This window comes from Pholcus phalangioides, unplaced genomic scaffold (assembly GCF_987345545.1).
Source record: "Pholcus phalangioides strain wild (caught in Gottingen) unplaced genomic scaffold, Ppha-v1.0 ptg000010l_1, whole genome shotgun sequence".
In the NCBI taxonomy this organism is placed as follows: Eukaryota; Metazoa; Arthropoda; class Arachnida; order Araneae; family Pholcidae; genus Pholcus; species Pholcus phalangioides.
In genome coordinates this window covers 9,050,262-9,071,951 of record NW_028301603.1, presented here as the reverse complement: position 1 = coordinate 9,071,951, position 21,690 = coordinate 9,050,262, and the positions used below count along the sequence as shown (strand labels likewise).

The 21,690-nt window shown below is 36.7% G+C and overlaps 2 protein-coding genes across 2 annotated transcripts in view; one reads left to right on the top strand and one right to left on the bottom strand.

Moving 5' to 3' along the window:
* The window catches only part of LOC149080855 (cubilin-like), a 159,574-nt gene extending 142,468 nt beyond the window's left edge, over positions 1-17,106 (top strand). Inside the window, exons 64-69 of the mRNA XM_089237523.1 lie at positions 2,250-2,394; positions 4,024-4,211; positions 5,967-6,132; positions 10,450-10,694; positions 12,858-12,969; positions 16,819-17,106. Coding sequence (XP_089093649.1) covers positions 2,250-2,394; positions 4,024-4,211; positions 5,967-6,132; positions 10,450-10,694; positions 12,858-12,969; positions 16,819-16,916 — 954 coding nt within the window. The 3' untranslated portion in view covers positions 16,917-17,106. The remainder of the gene's footprint in view (positions 1-2,249; positions 2,395-4,023; positions 4,212-5,966; positions 6,133-10,449; positions 10,695-12,857; positions 12,970-16,818) is intronic.
* Positions 17,107-17,216: 110 nt separating this feature from the next.
* Positions 17,217-21,690, bottom strand: part of LOC149080854 (macrophage mannose receptor 1-like) — an 80,271-nt gene continuing 75,797 nt past the window's right edge. Inside the window, exons 23-24 of the mRNA XM_089237524.1 lie at positions 18,667-18,714; positions 17,217-17,510 (exon numbers count right to left, since the gene is read on the bottom strand). Coding sequence (XP_089093650.1) covers positions 17,278-17,510; positions 18,667-18,714 — 281 coding nt within the window. The 3' untranslated portion in view covers positions 17,217-17,277. The remainder of the gene's footprint in view (positions 17,511-18,666; positions 18,715-21,690) is intronic.

Below are 21,690 nucleotides of genomic sequence, written 5' to 3'. Positions count from 1 at the left end.
TTCCCCCACAAGGCCAGTTGAATTTCCTTTTCTGAATTTATGTGTGTATAACCAACTGTCAAACCTTCATAGTAATAATGGAGAGCAACATCTTTGGAAAAAAAGAATTGTCTAAAACAATGATTCCCCCTCCAACTTTTCTGGGACTTACTTTTCCATGCTGATAGACATGCTAACAGTCAGTGGACTGACATTGTACGTAGGTGGTTCAAAAAGTTTTTAGATTCATATTGAAAATATTTTTTAAATACCATTATTTTCACGTCAGATGATAGTTTTTACTTTTTTAAAAGACCCCCAGGCGGCAGCACTAAATAGATTAGCCTGATATTTTTCCTTTGTGATAAAAAAGAAAGAGCGACTTAGCCATTTTCCCATTAACAATGGAGCTCGATAGACAAGCATTTCGCGCGATGATGTTTTATGATTTTTCAAAAGGTTTGACGGCGGACGAATGCCACCAAAGTTTGCAGTCTACTTTTCCTGAGTGTGCACCGTCACGTGGTACAGTTTTTAACTGGTACAGAGAGTTTAAGAGGGGTAAAACGACCTTTCAAGACGACTCTCGTGTTGGTAGACCCAGCACTTCGATCACTGATTTGAATGTCTGGGAAATCGAAACGCTTGTGAGAGAGGATCCACGAATAACGCACAAAACTATTTCAAATATGTTGAACATTAGTTCCGGGAGTGTCAATTCCATCCTCCATAATCAGCTTTCCCTCAGTAAGCGTTGCTCTAGATGGATTCCCCATTCCCTCACAGAAGATCAAAAGACAGCACGCGTTGATTGGTGTCATTTCATGAAGAAAAAATTCAAAGATGGCACTGCCAAGAGCATTTGGGATGTTGTGACAGGAGATGAAACATGGATTTATCAGTACGATCCAGAAACAAAGCGACAGTCTGCAGTTTGGGTGTTCCCAGATGAAACGCCACCCACTAAAGTTCGACGTGGAAGAAGCATTAGCAAGAAAATGGTGGCAACTTTCTTTGCTTATTCTGGCCATATTGTCACAGTCCCACTTGAAGATAAAAAAACTATCACTGCAGATTGGTATGTCAATGTTTGCCTTCCTGAGGTGTTGGAAAAGATGCGCGAGAAGCGCCCAAAACGGGGCACTCGTGGGCTGATTCTTCATCATGACAATGCATCAGCACACACTGCTCACAGAACAAAGGATTTCATCAAGAAAGAGAAGATAGAAATTTTGCCTCACCCACCTTACTCTCCTGATCTTGCCCCGTGTGATTTTTTCCTCTTCGGAACTGTGAAAAATGAGATGAGGGGAAAAAGATTTTCAAGTGCGGACGAAGCGATAGAGGTATACAAAATGAAACTGGCGAGCCTTGACAAAGAAGTGTGGTCAGCTGCTTTTAAAACTTGGTTTAAAAGAATGGACAAATGTATTGCTGCAGGGGGAAGTTATTTTGAAAAAGACAACTGAAATTTTTGTTGTAAGTTGATTTTTTCTGTGCGAATCTAAAAACTTTTTGAACCGCCCTCGTATGAGTCCTGGGTTCAATCCCTGCACGTAGCACCATTCATTGCCAACTAAAGTTCATTTTATAGCTTCAAAGCACGAATGGGGAACCAGTCTCTGATTTAAAAAGTCTCTACTGAGAGCAGGTAGCCAAACAGAATGATACTTATGTATACACACACAAATTCATACATCTGCCCCTTTCAATTCCAACTGGAAAAATAGGTGGCATACTTCTCAACCACCATGACACTGGCACCTCAGACATCTTAAAAAAATTGGATATGCATATTCAAGAAATCACTTCCTGGCATATGCGAATTTCCTGTGAGTTCCAAATGTTTATGCTGTGAATGTTCGTCTAGTAGACATGCTTACAGAAATGTCAACAATTTTGTGTTGTCTGTAAACTCCAATTCAGTAATCACATATAGGATGCTTCAGGTGCCAATGCCACTTTCTTAGTTGCCTAGAATTTGTCACGAGCCCTTTTATAAGATAGAAGTACAGTAAGACCCCTCTTAACAGACACATCTCAGATGCTGTCACCCCTCTTTTAGGGCCAAATAATAATTTCCCCTTGTATAATAAAAGTATACCTTTCAAACCCCTGATTAACGGTGACCCCTCTTTTACGGGAAAATTTTTTTGTCCCGCCGGTGACAGCAAAAGAAAGGCTTTTTACTGTATTTCTGCAAACTTCAACATTAATATGTGAGCAGTATTATCACTATGTCAATAATTCATTTGATGAACATTTTACAGTTTGCGATGCAGAAGACTCATCCTTTCAAGCTTTGTGGTCCATCACATCCTCTCAGTTTTGTTTCACCCCATGGGTTATGGGTCTCTTTCCGCAGTGGCCCTGCATCTCTTGGCAGAGGATTTTCGTTTCGGTACAGCATCGCTTGTAAGTGGGTTTAATGAATTTAATCTTATTTTTGGATTTTTATATTATCTCATGGATGCCTGAAAAACTGTATCTCCCAAATTGTTTACTGTAATTGCAAAATATCCTTACTTTTAGGGAGGGGGGAAATATTACAAAGGAACTTGCCTGGAAAAGTCTGTTTTTTTCCCCTCAAAACGATGTCACATGCTACATGTCAGTTGTCGCCGTTGTACCAAATCATGATGAAATATTTTGTTTTTTGGTGAGGAATAGAGGAAATTCTCAAAAAGCATATATAGTCTCTCTACAGTCGAATTGGCGGGATGACATGCATTGGATGATCATACATCCTATTTTGAATAGACGTATCACGTTTCTCGATTGATAGAGATTTTTTTGTTAATGTGATTTGGTTTGAGCGTAGATCAGTCAGCATATGAATTACTAGCTTTTACCTGCAGCTTGACTCGCTTGGATTTGGTAATCTGAAAGTTACTCGTTCGCCCATATAGCATTTGAATCTATCATGATCCCCTTAGGGGTTGAATTTTCGGAAATTCCATCTTAGTGGGTGTCTTATTATGAAATATAATACTGATCAAATTTCATATTTATATCTTCAGCCGATTAAGCTTTTCGCCACAGTTGCCCCATATGACCCTTATGATTGTCTTAGAGGTTGAAATTTGAAAATTCCCCCTTAGAGTGACTCTTCACATCATAAAAGAACCGACTAAATTTCATATTCACTGACTAAATTTCATAAACCTTTAAATCCCCCCCCCAGGGGATGAATTTTAGAAAATCCCTTTTCAGTGAGTCTCTACATTATAAAATAAAAATACTAACCAAATTTCATATTTTTCACTTCAGGGGTTTCGGCTAGGCACGATTTCTCAATGTAACCTTTGATGCCCCCTTAATGAACACCTTAGGGGGGGGGGGGAGGGTTGAATTCCTTAAGACCCTTAGTCTTTACATCATGGAATAAAACTATTGACCGAATTCCATAAATATAGCTTCAGTAGTTTCATCTCGGCGATAGTGAATCAGTCAGGACATGTTATTATATATGTATAGACTAGCTGTAACCTGCAGCTTCGCTCGCGAGGATTTGGTAATCTGAAAATTTTTAACCTTTGAAACCCCCACCACATAAGACCCCCTTAGATGTTGAATTTTGAAATATCCTTTTTTAGTGTGAGTATCTGCATTAAAAACTAACAGTTAGTGTGCTAACCCCTCTCAGTGTGGGACTCCCTGCGGTAGCAATTATTTTCTGCGTCATATTGCAACTGTTTCTGTTGTACCCCCGTGTGAGGAAAGTTTCTGACAGGGATGAATTGGGTATCAAACTTGTGACACCTCTAAGCATTCTTTAGGCGATTATCTTATTGACCTGGGCTTCCATGCCCTAGCATATATCACAGAAATACATTTTCACAGATTTTCACTCTACTCTATTTAATTCACATCGACAAATGCTCACTCTTATTTTGCTATCCTGGTAATGCCAAATTAAAATTAAATCACTGGCATCAATTCATGATTTTTAAGTCATTCCCAGTCTTTCACTTTAGTCATATGTAGTTTCAAATGATACTAACACCTGATGTAATGTGAGATTATCATATGCATTTTCCACAGCTTGCAGTCGAAATTACACTGAAGACAATGGAGCACTCATCAGTTCTTGGTTCTCGTCCTATAATGCTGAGCGCAATTGCTTGATTTTCATCAAAACTACTACTGGTAAAACAATATCCCTTTACTTTGGAGAATTCTATGTTCAAGAAGTCTATTCAAATAGAAGTTGCGGTGACACTGGCATGAAGGTATTATTATTGTGATTGCTTATTTTTTTACAGAATATTTTGCTGAGAAATTCTAGGCCTTGGGGCGCAAAGAAGTCTGTGGATGCCTGCCTCATTTTGCTGAGGATTTCCCATGAACGTGGTTTGGTTGTAATCTATTAACACAAAGTCCAAGGGTGGTTATATCCTCTTTCATTCCCTGGGCAATCACTTTTATGCGAAATCATTTGCAAATTGCTTGCAGCAGGCACACACAGGTAAATTTACGTCCATAGTCCCTGATTTTAACTAACTTACTGAACATGGCCAGGCTGTCGCTTGAGCAATTCTGATTTTAACTGCCTACTGTGCAGCTGAAGGTGGAGTCTGATATCTGAATGGGCAAGTGAGGCATTTGTATGAGGCTGCCATGATTTTTGGGGCCCCTAAAGTTGAAAAATGTGTATTCGCTGATTAACCGAAAATCTTAGACCCAAGTCCCTGGTGCTCCTAATTCTTGCTTGCCCAGAGCTCCCTTGTGTCTAAGTTTCCACCCTGGCTGGAGACATGTTGGCAGAAAGTGTGGGATGGAGATCACTTTGAGGACTAACTAACAGTATTTAATATTTTTTGTATATCTTTTTCTTTCCGATGACCGAAAATAGCAATTTTTTGGTAACCTTGTAAATGCATAATTTTTATGATAAGTTCTATTTATTGAATTGATAAAACCATTACGAGCGAAAGTGCATCTGAATAGTGAGTGATTCCTAATTATTGATTCCTAAATAGTTCTGTGATTCCTAGGAGAAGGGGCGGGGGAGCAATTAATAAATATCCTTAACTTTTGCTCTTCTCTTTTTTTTCACTCTCATACAAAATGGTCACGACTGCTTTGCACTGACTCTTGCCATACAAGATTCTGGAGGCATGTCCTTTTCTATATGATTATACTGATCAAATACCCATAATTTTTGTGGTGTGCTTATCTTGTAATCTATATACATGTGCCGTCCAGTTTCAAAACTTGTTAAATGCCAACCAGATCCAGATGTTTTTACAGAAAGTGAAAAAGAAACTTTTGTAGAGTTTATTTTTCGAGCTGCCTGCTTGAAATTGAAAATTTTAATGGTATAACATTAACATTTTAACAAGTACCAGCTTGAAAAATATGCTCTACAAAAAGTTACTCTTTCACTTTCTGCAAAAAAATCTGGTTGGCCCTGAACGAGTTTTGCAACTGGATAACTTGTATATACAATTAATTTTTTTTGTCTGTGTGTCTGTTCTCTATGCAAATCTACAATTTTTGACTGATCATCAAAATGTTGCATATAAACAAAACAAGACCCAACTTGAACGATAGGCTACTTTAAAAGTTCGTTAGAGCAAGGCAAATGCTTGAAATGAGCAAAAAACTGTCGGCAACAATGGTTCATGGGCCTCAACAGTGACTTTCAGAATGTTTGCTTTGGTTACCGTTATTCCCTAACAATGCGTCTGAGGCATGTTTATTCCTTTATAATGGTTTGCCACCTCTTCAATGCTCCCAGTATATTGAGAAAACCTAGAACGAGCCGACTATTATAGCTAGTAAATTATATTGTGACATCTCGTGCACATTCACTAAAAGTTCAGCAAAGAATACATAGCACGCACCAGGTACTAGACCCCTTTCCCTCAGTTATGGCTCTGTTGCAATATGCATCTATAATAATATTTTGGAAATATGAGGCATTTATGTGCTCTGTGTTCCTGACACAACATATTTATAAAAAGATTTTTTTTTCCTTTTAGATATATGATGGCGAAACATCCTCATCACCTCAATTAGCCAATTTGTGTGGCCGAACTCTGCCAAACCCGATCTTCTCCACTAGTCATACTCTGCTCATTAATGTAACCAACACAAGACAATACTTTGCCATTCATTACTTCATATCGTTTACTACCACAGACAAAGGTAAATGTTATTTATCTCACTTAGGTTTTCAGGCCCTTTCAGAACTCTTGTCAGAGTGGGGTTCGTGATGCTTTAAAAGTTTTTGCTACTACAGTAAAACTTCGATTAACCTTCACCATTCAGACCAAGGCTGTAACAGATAACGGAATAGACAGATAACAGAAATCTCTTATATACATATGTAAACGTGATTTAACTGCTGGCTTGAGACGTAAATGAAAATAAAATCCTTTAAAAGTGTTACAGAACATGTAAAAATTACATACATATTATATTTAATTTTACAAAACTATCGATATAAACTCCAATATAAAGTCAGAATAGGCAGTGATGACATTGAAAATAGCATCCTTTATGTTGCATCGCTTCCAAAATTCTTTGATAGTCATGGCATCATCGAATGAAAGCAAGCCTTCGATAAAAGTTTTTCTGTAACGTCGCTTCATATTTTCAATTATGCCCTGGTCCATAGGCTGGATAAGTGGAGTTATATTCGCTGGGAAAAAGAAGCATGTTATTTTGCTATCACCACTTTTGAGTTCACAAGAGGGGATAGCCGTACTTCCTGTGGCAACTGCTTTTCTGCCATATCAGCTGTAACTTGAGGCACGAAAAACGTTACAGAACCATTCTGAAAAAATTGTTTGGTCCATCCAAGCAGTTTTTTTGGGCATAATAAGCGCACATACAATGCATTCATACTTAAATTTTTGAAAGCACATGGTTTTTTGGCTTCACCAATTACAAGCAGGGGGGTAATTTGTGATTGCCAGTGGCATTTGCACAGCTCATAGCAGTGATCCAATCTTTTTGGACCTTAAAACCTGGAACGGTTTTTTCCACATTATTTTTAGATGATGAGGGATAACAGGAACTGATGGTTAAACAAAGTTTCACTGTACTTGGGTACGTGCTGACCTCATGAAAATATTTGCCTAGATATGACCTGCTTATGAATGCAGGTTTTCTGCATTTACTCATATCTTGCAGGATATATCTGGAAAACATAGGAGAAAATGTGTAAATAAAAAGGATTTTAAGACGTTTCTCTTGGGAAAAAGTATTATTGGCCTGTATGTTTCCTCTAAGATTTTGGATTTGATGGTTAATTACTAGAGTTTCCTGTGAAAACTTTTGAAACTGATGCCTAAACATCCCAATAATGCTCGTATCAAAGTTCTACATGTATGTATCAGGAAATCCACTAATAACATATGAGAATATTTCATACACAAAAGAATGTGCAGTTTTATTTGGAAAAAAATTATAAATGATTCCAATAATGCCCTGTAGATGGTGCTCCAATCTGTCAATTAAAAATGGTATTTATCATGAAAAGCATTCCACATGTCAGGTCTGATTTGCCAGTAAAACCAGAAGCTATAGTTATGGACAACATTATTAAATCAACACGACAAATTCAAAATTGCTATATAATCTTATAGTATTAATCTCTAATCAGCTCACCCATATGGATATACTACTACTAAACATATCCAGAAAATTCATTGCCTAGCAATCTGCCAAAAGGGAAATTCATTGATGACAGTTTGTCCAAAAGAGATCAAGTGAGTAGCGAGTGAGCAAATGAGTGAGAAAAAGGGAGTGGTCAAAGTTGCTCACTCACTTGTTTGTTGTCTCGATTTCTTACTAAGTCGCTCTGTATCTTGGTCACTCACCTTTTCAGACATCCACTCACTGATTCTTTACTCCATAACTTGGTCACTCACTCACTGATTGGGTCACTAATTTTTTCGGTCATCCACTCACTGACTCACTTGACCAGCTTGGACACTCACTTGATCTCATTGTAGTGAAACATTTGACAATCATTGCTAATTGCAATGGTGGAACGGCCACACTACTTACCCACGACCAACATTGGAACATATTGGGCCAGCCTTGACATGAGTGTGACCCTGGCTTTAATCAAATATTTTACTCAACAATGCGTTATACAATAGTTTTGCTCATGCCCCCCACAAGGCGAGACTGACAGTTCTCTATCCCTGGGCTAGGATAATTATCCTTTTTGTTTTTTGATGCTAAATATTCACTGTATAAGGGATCATGAAAAGTCTGGCTAGTGAGAGAGGGATGCTCCGTCGAAGGTCCCAGCCTGGAGGCCCCCTGCTTGATGATGTAAGGCCATGGTTTTCTTAATATAATACTATAAATTAATTACATAAAAGAATCACTTAATTGGCCGGTCGAGACCACGCTTATACAAAGATCATGGAAACCCTTAAGTAAGTTATTGCAGTTATGTTTATTGTGTGTGTATCAAGAAAATTTGTTCTTGCATCCCAGCAGGTCACTATCGAATCTGGTTCCTATTCCTGTTGTATGCACAGCTCATTTCATACATATTTAACATGCTATATTGTTGCTGTCCCTTCTATTATTAGAATTACTCTTGTGTGCATTTTTTTAAAATTCAACTTAAATAAATTTTAATTAAACATATATTAAATAAAACTCACATGCATGCGTGCTTGTTTTGTTGCTATAAATTCATTATTCTGCAAAATGTCGACCTTTCAATTTGTCTATGTTTATTAGGTTATTCGATATGTCAAGGTTAATGCATTTAACACTGGATACTAAAATAAAACTTCAGTTAAAGACAAATCGGCCATTCCTTTCCAGCATGAGAACTCTGGCCATATCGCCTTACAGCAATTTACTACCAATCAAGTGGGGTCGGAAATGAAGGTGCCATCTATAGGTGTTCTCCTCTGATCCATTTTTGTAGAGAAAACTTGTTCTGTGTTCTATCTCCAGAATTGAGCTTGCAAACCTAACGGCATCCTTTATAGTGGTAGATGAGCATACCACTGCACCACTCAGGCATGCATGAATCAATCACTCTGTATCGTTCCAATTTTAGTATATGTACTGCAGAAGCGAGTACATGAATCAATCACTGGCACTTTGTGTGTCAAACTATGTAAGAATTGGCTATTGCGATGGCCCACATGTCACAGAACTGGGATCATGAATGAAAATTGCAAGACAGCACAACAAGAGTTGAGAATTGAACTCTGTACAATTACAGTAAAAACCCTCTTGACGGTCACTTTTCAGATACTGTCACTCCCTCTTTTGCAGCCAAATAATAATTTCCCATTGCATAACAAAAGTATATATTTGAAATTCCTGATTAATGGACAAATTTTTTTTTTGTCCCATTCGTATCCGTAAGATTTTACTGTACTTTTAATTTCCACAGAATATTTAACAATTCGACAGAAATTTTACAAATTTTGACAAATTGATATCATTGTCATTGGCCCATATCTTTAATCAACGGGAGTCAGTTCATCGTAGCTGGGTGTTTGAAGTGAATTTGTCCATTCTTTTGCTTCTGGAATCCTTACATGATGTGGAAATGACCTTAGGAGCTCATGAACAAGGAGGACTGGAGAGGTATTTACCAAACAAAAACATTCTAACTCACCAGTGGAGTAGTTGACCATCATGTGGTGATTTATGGCTGAATGTGAGTGAAGTAGAAATACAGGTGAGAGGAAACAATGCTGTTGCTGCTTTTTCATACTGGAGATAACTGAGGAGGTGATCAATCACCATCGATTGTATCACTTATTTACATATATTCTAGATTTTTTCATTACCATGGAATTGCAATGTCACAGTAGTGGCTATGATGCAGGCCCGTAACTAGGATTTTTGTTGACCCCCAAAAACACATTTAAAATTATATAATTTTGTAATGGTGTTCTTTGTTTCCACTCAAAACTGCCCGTTCCCTATAGTTACGACCCTGCTATGATGTCATATTTCACCATACATAGTCAGTTGGACATCTTATGAACAATGTTTACCCATCACACTGGATTGACCTACGCCAGGATGTCCAAGAAACCTTTTGCTGACACAAAAATTTCCAGACTTATGAGAATTATTCAATCAATAACAAAAATTGACTTTAGAGCACTTATTTTGAATAGGGTGGGTCCATTTCCACTTGCTGTGGGTCCGTACCATTACACTATGCTAATATTGGCTAACCACAGAAATGATCATGTGATCTCACTGAAGAAGTTCATTGCAGATGTGGGCAAATGAAAACCAAAGTTGATCAGCCAGCAATATTTTCACCAATGCATCAGCCGCAAAAGCCTGTCTTGTTGCATTGAATATTTTAAAATTGGCAAAACTTTTGTTGTTTCGAAATTGTTTACATTGTTATTTTAGAGTTTTGCAATATTAATGATTTTATAAATCTTGTGTGTTGTCTGTGGAATAAAAATTGGATAGTATTATAAATTTTATTCAATTATTATTTTCTTCAAGGTCGAGGATGTGGCGGTGTGTTTTCACACTCTAATGGCACGTTTTCTAGTCCATTATACCCTTCACCATACAGTGTTCCAACATCATGCGAATGGAAAATATCTGTTCCCGGCCATCATACTATGATGTTGTATTTCGATTTCTTTGCCTTGTCCTCAACAGCAGGATGTGAATCCAATTACGTTGAAATATATGAAGGCTTAGAGGCTCTTCCTGCCAACAGAGTCAATCGTCTTTGTGGTGATGTATGTTAATTTTTTTTTTTTTATATTTCAGAATTTCTATACAAACATAGTCACTTTCAGCAGTCTTATACCACTATAGAGCAGTTTATACTACCATTTTACTTCCGAAAAAGTGGCTGCATACAAATAAATTATTATAGACCGCTAATTATGCATTTTTAAAGTTTCACGCATTCTGGTGCTGCCATCTAGCTTCTAAAGAAGACAATGAAAAAATATTCTAACGTGCGATTTGAATGATGTTACTCACTGTGCCAAGATGTTACTCGATTGATATATGCATATTGTATTCTGTTTGTCAATATATTTACATTTTCTTGATAACAGACTAATAGCTTATATCAATAATATGATAACGCATTAGTTTCTATATGTTTTACTAAGTATAGTCAAACCTCTCTTATAGTGCCAACCCTACTTTGCGTGGAAAAAATCGTGTTAAAAAATTTCAATGAACAAATCTTTTATACCCTCAACCAGGACATCTGCCATTTTTATTTGTGACTTCTTTACTAACCGATAACGTATGGAAAAAATGCTTCGAAATCATTGTAAAACATTGGTCTTGATGTCTAATTTCATAATGTGTGGAGAGTATAAAGAGCCCTCACATCAATTCTGGAATTCTACGTCTTCATATCAATTCTTTCATTTATTCTTATCATTATCATTTCATTTCATTTATTTCTTATCTTCATTTATTTATTAATCAAATATTTCTTTCATTTATTCTGAATTTTCATCAGTTTTATGCTTTTCTTTCATTCTGAATGGTCACTGATTCTGAAATTATTTTTTGCATTTATTTCAAATTTTCATGATCTTCATTTTCTGAATTGTCGATACCCCCCCCCCCCACAGAAGGAGAAAATCTGAGCTAAGGAGCCCTGCTATTATTATAGCACTGGATCCTGCATTTGGTGATGGCAGCCCTGTCCTTAACAGTTCAATGGGCCATTTACATCAGTAGTTCGTTTTGGTCACCTGCGCGGCTCCTCAGAATACAATAGACTCTTGATAATCTGGCCATGCGCTAGTTCAGTATTTTTAGCAAGGGCATAGCGAGGGGGGGGGGGGTGGAAACTTGGAGGTCTGATCTCTCCCCCCCCCCCAAATTTGAGAAAATGACCGAAAAAAGGGAAAACGACGGCTTAATCTATTATTCTATCACTTTGGTCCCCCCCTCCCGAACAAGATTTCTGACTATGACTCCCGATTTTTAGGTGGGTTTTCCTTGAGCATAGAAGAAGAAAAAAGTGTCACTGCATGTGTCTGCATACAGTTTATATTGTGTGAATGAGCTTTTTCTATCAAGTTCCAGTACTTCTATGATTTCAGTAATCTGACACACCCCTGGTCTGATATGTCCTGAATTAGCAAGAGCCTACTGTAGTCTAATATAGAATCACTTCAAAGCACCAAATTACACACACCATTATCGACAGCTTGCCTCTGAAGTACTCTGAATCATGATAATCGATTGATGTTCTAAGAGCTGTGATACACACTTTGAGAATTACTGACTTCCGGTTATATGGGTGCAATATTTTATTCAAACCTATGTGAATATCATTGGCATTTGTGACAGATGAATAATTTTCATTTTAATTGTAATTAAATTTCCCAATATCCATCTGATTATCACCTCTAGTCTGTGGACCTGGACCATAAGTGCAGAAATGCTGCTTCAAATGTGTTTCTCTCATTTAACTCAAGTATCAATCTTGTATCGGTTACAACGAATGTCAGATATTACGAATGTTTTTCACGTTCCCGTTCAACTTTGTTATATCCATGCTCACCTGTATATTTCTAAGAAAGCAAAAGATGGACAGACATCATGTGCTTCCTACTACCCCATTTTAAAAAATAGGAACCATGTTAGAGTGATTTAATCACATTCCCAATCTTGTGGAATGATATCTTATCAATGCTACTCTTGTAAATCTGTGCAGCTGACAAAAACTATATCAGCTCATGCTCTAAGTACCCTCGGAGGACCCCTCTTTACACCAAAATATACTCAACCTACACCAAAGGATAACAGAGAGTGGTATGAATGTATTAATCAAGTATATTCGGGATAAAATGTTAAGCAATTAAAGAAAGCAAGATTTCGATAAATCACTTATGTATACTGTTATTTTTCTCCTTTAATTTCAGGACTTTCCAGCTCCGTATCATTCTCAAGGTAGTCAATTGTTGGTGAAACTTGCCACCAATTCCTCAAACACAGAACCAGGATTTTTGGCACATTTCACCATGAACACTGTTGGTAAGTGTGCGGTTTAGTATAAGAATGATAAGTAATGTAATTTCTAGTCAATAAGCTGCCAAGATTTTTATGTTACTGTAAATGTTATAAATTAATAATTATGCACATGCAAGAGTTTCGGGGGTTCATTTCTCAGTTGAGAGAAACACTTTTTTTCCTGTTCACCTTGACATATAATATCCAGAAAGCCTACTAATTTTACAAAAGCCACTGAATTTTTTGCAAAATAATATTCAGTATAGTAAAGCTCGACAAACCCCAGATGCCAGGTTACCATGGCGACTAGAAAATGTGCATTGGTGCCTAACATTTTCTATGAATGATTGCTGAATTGGAGTCTATAAGAAGGACACAATTTTTTGATTTCATTACACCTTTAAAATGGAAAAAATTCTGGACTTCCATTAGAGTTGAAAAAAGCAATGTCATTTAAAACTATGTCTGAGCAAAAACTGCTTGGATCCTAAGAAATTTTGCATGGCGCTTAATAATTTTTTCGATTTGTCAAGCCCTGATATATTATATTTCCAAAAGTCTGTGTCCTTTTTGGAGTTCAGACATTTTCTCAAATTTCTAGAAAAATACTAGGCAAATTGTTCTGAAATTTAGGCCACATAAACTCTGTTTGTACTCACAATTTTCAGTGAAAATTCAGTCACAGGTGCATTTGTAGGGAGGGGGTGGAAGGAACAACAAAAAATTAAATATGAAAAGAAAGGTTTTCAATCAATCTGGTATGATAAAAAATTGCAAATAATCTGTAACTTTCGCAAAATATTGCACCAACTTCGTGCAATACTTGTGTGCATTTTCATGAGAATAGCACATATATATTCACTAAGATATAAAAGTTTTCTATAAAAATTCCAACTTTCAATGCATGTTTTTTTGCTTATAACGAGAGGAGTTTTCAACCAATTACATAAAATTCACAGAAAACTTATCACTACACAAGAATACCATGTAAAGAAATTTAGAATTAAATAATATATTGTTGACTGAGATATGAATATTTTTAGTAAATAACTTTTAATTAATTGTCCATGCCCAGGAAGTATGTACCGTATATACTCATGTATAAGCTGACTCGTATATAAGCCGACTCCCCCACTTCAGGACCACCAAAACAGTAATAAATTGAAAACCTGTGTATAGGCCGACCCCGAAAATCCGTGCATTTTAGAGAAAAAAAAATTCTTATATTGAAAATATTCAAATATTCAAACTTTTTAATCCGTTTCTTCTGAGTCTCCAAGCTTATCGTAATTCATCAGATCCTCACAGGGTGCGGCATCTTCGTTTTTATCCTCATCTGGGCTGTCACTGCCATTGTCATTTTCAAAGAGGATATCTTCAGTTCCGTCCATCGCGCATTGCTGATGCAACACTTTTTGAAGGATCAGCGGAAACGAAATTCCACGCCTCATGTACCCATTGCCACACTAGGCCAATGTCAGGTTTCTTCAAGGCACCACTTTTTGTAGTTTCTTGATCATCAGAACTCATCCATTTGATCCACAAATTCCTCAAATAGTCTTTGAGAGGCTTGTTGATGCTCATATCTAAAGGCTGTGCAAACAATGTTAGCCCACCGGGTATCAAAGCCAATGTTTTCGATTTCTTTGCCTTGGCTTTGACATTATCGGTTCTGTGGGGGTTTGAACATATCCCATACCAATAATGCGGGGGTCGATATTTTCTCATAAAAAAAACTGACCTGAGTATAAGCCGAACCCCCCCCCCCCCCCCCCCACTTGAGGAACGAATTTTTCCACAAAAAAACTCGGCTTATGCATAAGTATATACGGTATATTACTTTTTCATTACGGGATTGTCAGATATGTAATGAACTTATACGAAAAATCCAGTTGAATGTTGGAGAAATTTTTAAAAAGATATAGGTGTCTTCAACTTTTCTCGAGTCGCGAGCACTGCTTATGCTTATCGCCAAATGAAATGCACCCTTACGGCGACTGTGGTATACATGTGCCTGAAATCCGTATAATCGTAGCTATTGAGTGCAATGTTTACCTGAAGTGTTGATCAAGTGCTCTTGAGCACGAAATGGGGCATGAGCATTGAGCACTCTTGAGGCCTCAGTGAACACCATGGTGCTAGAGAGCAACGGGTTGAAGATGGCTGATATTGGAGATGCTGCGAGCTGTAATCTAAGTTACTGGCTGAGGGTACCTGGATGATAAGGAATTTTCCCCAAATTGGTATTTTGATCATTTTTAAAAAAATAAGGCCACAGCTATATGTGAATGAGCATAATAAGACATATTTTTGATGGGATATGATAGAAATACTTGAACATATATAACACACGTGTATGATGTCAAAATGAAGAAAGTGAACGAGATAACCAAATGACAGAAAATAATCAAAATACCAATTGGTGAAAAAAATCTCTTATCGTCCAGGTACTCGCAGCCAGTAGCTTAGATTGCAGATCACGGTCTGAATTCTCATGTGATTCGATTGGAGTTGCATATAAGTTTCATTATATATCTAATCAGAAATTTGTGGGGACTCAAGTGGCCCGAGTCCTTAGGGTTCTGCCAACTACTGCCCGCCCCACTACTGTTGTCAAGAAAATTTAACATTTGAAGCTAATATTCAATTTTGTAACAGAAAGAAAGAAAGCAAGATTTTTTGTTCTCAATGGTGTTTCAATTTTGCCACTTTTGCTTTTAAGTGGGGGCAACAGGCAACCATTTTGTTGCTCGTCGTATAATGAGCTGAAAAATAATATGGGGAATAATGGTTCTGTCCGATCAAATACAGGATCTGAAAAGTCACTGTAGAACCTTTACTCCCACTTCCATCTGGGTCTGCAGCCACAAAATTCATTGTTGAAAATAAAATGTGACTCATCTTCACTTTCCACCAAGCATTTATAAGAGAAAAAATAGATTATTTCAGTGCATTCTATTACCTTTTTAGTAATTATCCCTTCTTTTGAAACACACTGTATGTTTGCTTACTCTTGAAATGTTACGGAACATGAACAATTAATTCTATACCCTAGTTTTTTTAGAAGAGAAAATAATTTTATTCTCTAAGAAATGGATTCATGGTATATTTAACCACTTTACAATCAAAAGACGTAACATTGTGTCCAAATGCCAGTGGAATGAATTCACAAAAAGTTCACTGTTTTCTTTCCTCTCTCCTGATCATCTCGAAGCTTTGTTTTGCAACTTTACAATTTAATTTTTTCCTTACCCTGTTGTATTCGGATGCTCTTTATTTGATGAATCAGCAATAAATATAGTAACGTCGTCCTAACCTAACCACACATTAGAAAAAGGGAAAAAAACAAAAGACGTTACTATATTTATTGCCGATTCATCAAACAAAGAGCATCCAAATTTCTTGCCAATTCGCTTGCAAGCGAAGGGGTTAAAATATGGTTAGGAGCAACAAAATTTTTAACTGCGATCAAAATGACCACACAGTAGTTCTACGTAAAAGTTATAAAAAATCAATGCGATGACTTGAAATTGTTTGGTTTTTTGCTCCAAAGGATTCCTTTTGATAAATTAGGAAAAGTTACAGAGGGAAATCTTGAAAAATAGGGTTGCAAATAGCGATCAAAGTTTGAAAAGCAGTCCGAATGACCGCTCTGTAGTTCTAGTGTTAGAGCTATATGAGCCGCTTGTTTTTAATGAGGCATTATGGTAGTTTTTTTTAAAATCAATAGATGCATGGCATTTCTCTTCAAGCTCCTTCGTTAAATTACTGAAGTTTGAATAAAAACATTGGTAAATATCAGTTGAATTAAATATCAGTTCAATAAAAGCATTGGTATAATGTGCAATGCAATAAATTAATATTTTGTTCCAGAAAAAGATTCGACGTCATACGTGGTTCAAGCTTTGTCTCCTGATGAAGAAGAATATGAAGTACAAGATAAAACCGTTTATGTCAGCCCAATTTTTTAGATATGACTGACATTCAAGATAACATTAGACTTGCTCATTTTTCAGTGTGTAGACATTCAGAAATGTTTTCGGATGCATAAAATGTGATATATATACGTATCGAATTCTGATTATATGCATCCTTGTTATGTACAGATGTTAATTATTTGATTCCCAATGGAATTGAAATAAATGTTTCCTATTCTCGTGATGCCAGAATTGTTTTTATAGTTGAGAGTATTATCAAAAGAAAATTTACATTCTCGATTGACAGTCAACAAGTTTTAAGCTTGTATCCGGATGACAATTATTTTAATTCAACTCTTCAAAACAAGAGGTTACTCATTAATAAATAATTGTTTTTAATTCGGAAAAAGTATATTTATTCATCTACATCACTGTCATTCTTTTTCTGTGACAACGCAACACCGGCATCAGGATCAAACAGTGCATTTTCAAAACTCGTCACACCTTCTAGATTTTTAGAAAACATCCCGAAGCGCAACCGTCTTCCAGAGCGGACATAGAGTAGTAGTCCAGCAACTACAGTCAGCGAAACTAGTAGGATGATGATCACAGCTGCTATGGCACCTCCCGATAATCCTGCCTGAAGTTCTGAAAGTAACAGGAAATGTTAACTTGATAATTTTTCTGTCTTAAATCATTGCTATTCCATGCATAGAATTAACGAGAGACACTAACATTTAAAGTCAATTCTCAATGGGTGAAAACAGATCATTGTAACTTGAGGTTAACAGGCAAAAAGCCTGGTAATGTTTTGGCAAGGCTTTTCAAGCAGAAGTAAGCTTGCATTCAAATTTTCAAGCTAAAAAGTAGCAGTAAATGAACTTGATCTGCATTCTGTAGTCATTGATATCAGCCTTTTCAACACAAGCACTTATTTATAAATTGGGTATCAACAACACAATTACATATTTTTCCGTAGCGTAAAATACCTGAAATTTTACTTTCATAGATGAAAAGTCCTGTTAAAAAAAAAATCCTTTTCATAGTTTTTGTAAGGAATTAGGATTCTCGCATATCTCCCTAATTCTCATTCTCCAAAGTTGGCAGCTATGCCATAATGAAAATACTTCAAGAAGTATATAGAACATAATAAAGGGGTTTTTGGTGTCTATGAGTAAAGTCCCAGAAACACCATATTAACATGAAGACTTTTAGACACCAGACCAAACCGGTCATTATGATAAGTAAGGCTAGGATTTTTATGACCTAAAAACCGACAGAATATGCTCCACAAAAAATTCATTTATGCCCTAAAAATATGCTTTTATAAATAGGCTGACCATATTTCTTTCTTCGGGAAATTACAGGAAACCGCCAATCATTGTCAAAAATGATACCAAAGGTACACAAATAAAACTGCCAATAGTTGCTGTCACCAAAAAAATCAGTCATTGCCAAAAATGATATCAAAGGCAAGTGAAATTGTCAATTGCGGGAAAAGAAGCTAAGGAAGAGCATGGGGAAAAATCCCTCTTCCATTCTTATGTTAAATAATGCCCTGAATTCTAAAGATCATAACAAAACTGCTCTAAAGTTACTGAAAATCATGGAAAAATGCTTCTACTGCTTAAAAATAGTAAAATGTACAAAATTCATAGTGAGATAGAAATCTTACCCCTTGTCAATTTAAAGACATTCAAACTCGCAGCTATGTTGACAACGCAGCCTCCACCTAGTTTCTCGAAACTTAGCTTAATTAAGCAACCAAAACTATGAATATTTTAAAGAGACAGAAAACACATACCTTTTTTGACAAGAGCAGAATCTGTGGCCGAATTCATTCTCATCAAAACTGAAAAAAAAAAAACCATGACTATTAATGAAAAAAACATTTAGTTCAGTCAAATTATACAGCGTCGAAGTGGCGTGTGTGGTAAGATGCTTGTCTACTACCGTGAAAGTTACTGTAACGATTCCAGGTTCAAACATGAGGGAGGATATAGGTAAGACATTTTCCCTAATGAGCTTCAGGTGACCACCAATACAGTGCCTTCAACCCATCTCGTTAATGGCAGTAAATTACATAATAGTTATATGTCCGGAGTTGGTGTTTGGTGTAATAGTCAAATGGTTTCTTGCAAAAGGTCGAGTATTTGTAATTTTTGAATGTGTTGTAGGGGCCAAAGACACTAGTAAAAACCAAGTATGCAGAAATAAAAGCCATGCAAGCTGAATTATACTGGAAAAAAATGTCTAAATTTTTGAACTTTTTTGTTTTTGCTCAATATCTCTATTCCTATACATCAGAGAGCAAAAGTGTAAATTTCAATATTGTAGAAGACAAAATTTGCTAAATTTTTTGTATTTGATTATTTTTCTACGGGCTATCATTACCGAACTACGGAGCAGTGAAAGTGCTATAATTTTTGCAAAATTACGAAAAATGCACATATTAAGAAATATTAATTATAAATACTAGTCATTTATTACACATTAATTGAATCTTAATAAATTTTCACAGTAAACACAAAATTTAAAAGTAAATACAATTAAATGTTATTACATAATGTTGTAATAATCTGCTCTTAATTTTTCACTATAATCTCAAATCTCCCTTGACACAAATTTTGATTCATTGCAGTTGTATAATTTAGCTCGTTTTGAAGGTCCTGATGATGAATGATTTTTGTCGTCACTCATTATGTTCACTGTAATGGGAGTGAGCGGAGGATTGGTGGCAAGCCCCCCTCAATTGGCCCAAGAACATCCAGAACTTCATTTATGTCAGTGTCTTCAAAAATAGTAGGAGCGTTTTGGCATGACTGGCCACAATAAGAAGTGCAAAGACTCGAGCACTTTAGGCCTGCTTTTTTGACAGGTGAAAGCCCCTTGGCACTGTTTCTTGCAACGATACAATGTAAATTTCAGTGCGGATTGGAGTGCAGGATCCTTACTGGCCTGAATTAATGCGAGCCCTTGATCTTTGTGCATCCAACCCCACTCTATATAGGTTATCTTTCAAACTCCAACCACTTCTGGACTATGTTTGGAAGGAATGGTATTTGGCAGTGCCTTGTGTTGGTGGCAGTTGTGCAAGACTTAATTTTCTGGTCTTTGTAGCAGCCTTGATGAAATACAGGTGACGGAGGTGATCCAAATTTTTTGTTCATGTCACCCCCATACATATATCTTGTATTGGCTATCTCCTTAGAAGAGGAGTGTTGTAAGAACAATGAAACTAATTCTTTTAGCTGAGGATTTTTAAATAGAGCAGCATTTTTGTGTGTGATTTTGCCCTGGCCAAAAATGGCGTATGTAGTGTCACATCCACTGATGGCATGCAGGAGGACAATATCTGGTGGGCAGCTTGATGAATCGTATTTGAAGGAGGAACTACAATACACACAGTAAACCAACAGACTCGCTTCATCCACTATTGTATAGGTACACATTAGGAGCCAATCCAGTGAGGGCATCAACAGGTCAGCATCTTGGCTAACGATGATGACTTGTTTATAGTCTGAGGCCTTGGAAAGTGCTGTCTTCACAATGTCGACATCTTCTACAGCCTGCTTTACGTCAATGCTGTGGTGCTGATATGCGATGAGACGTTTTTCTCTTCATTAGTAAGAAATTTCTCCTGTTTCACTGAGACGAGTGTTGCTTCGTCTAATAAGATTATATCTGCATACATACGTTCTGCACTCTTAGTATTTCTTTGGGCTGCATCCACTGGATAACTGTCAAAACAAGGGACGCATTGCTACCAAAGTGTTTTTGTACATATGTAACATACCTTGCAATGATCGAGCGAACAGAGTCATTGTGATGCCAGACTACTTTGTGTAACAAATACCACCATTGACCATGACAAATGTATTTGTGCCAAATGTCACATTGCTGGAGACGAGTAAAAGCTGAGCACATGGAGAATCTTGTTCTCTTTCGCATTCCTTCTGAGAACAAAGATACCGGGAAGGGTGCAAGTTCATTTTTTAAGTACTCCTCCAAAACTCCTCAGACTGTTTAAAGATGCATGCTTATTATCGGTGATTGTTATTTAATGATGCGTGCAATCTTTACTGAAATATATATTATTTTAAAGAATGCTCAGATTGCTGAAAAATGCATACCATGCACGCAAAATGTTTTATTTTGCTTAAACGCATCATTTTTCAAGCCAATGCAGATATAATGAAGTTGGTGTATAACAAATAGTTTCACTGTTTTCCCCCCAACTTCAGTATAAGCGAGTCCAACTGTAAACACCCACGGGAAATATTGGCCATTTTCAATAAAAAGTAGTATAAGATTTAAAAATGCCCGGCTATTGGCACTCAAGCTATGAGAGACCTGCCACGTAAGACATCAAAACACTGGACAATGTAGCGAATAGTGTAATGCATGTTATGATTCAATGATTGCGCTTCATTCAAAATTTTAATTATAAATGGTAGCACTAAAAAATTCACACACATCCCTATATATGCACTTGGACTGTTGGGTACTCACACTTCCGACACAAATCAGTTGCCATCAAGTTAATTGCCCATGGCGATAGACCGGCGATGTGCTCAGTTGGAAAGAAAAGTGCAAAATTATGACAGTGCCGCCCTTATCAGACATGGGGCCCGGTGCAAAAATTATTTCGGAGCTGCTTTATATTTATGATTTTGTATATTTTTTGGTGGGAAGAAAAACTAAGCATTTTGAAAGATTTCTCATGCATTATCACAGAATATACAGGAATGCTGAAAAATATCTCCAATGATATTCCAGAATTGATGGGAGAACAAATCCCAGAATTGATATAGGAATTGAGAATTTA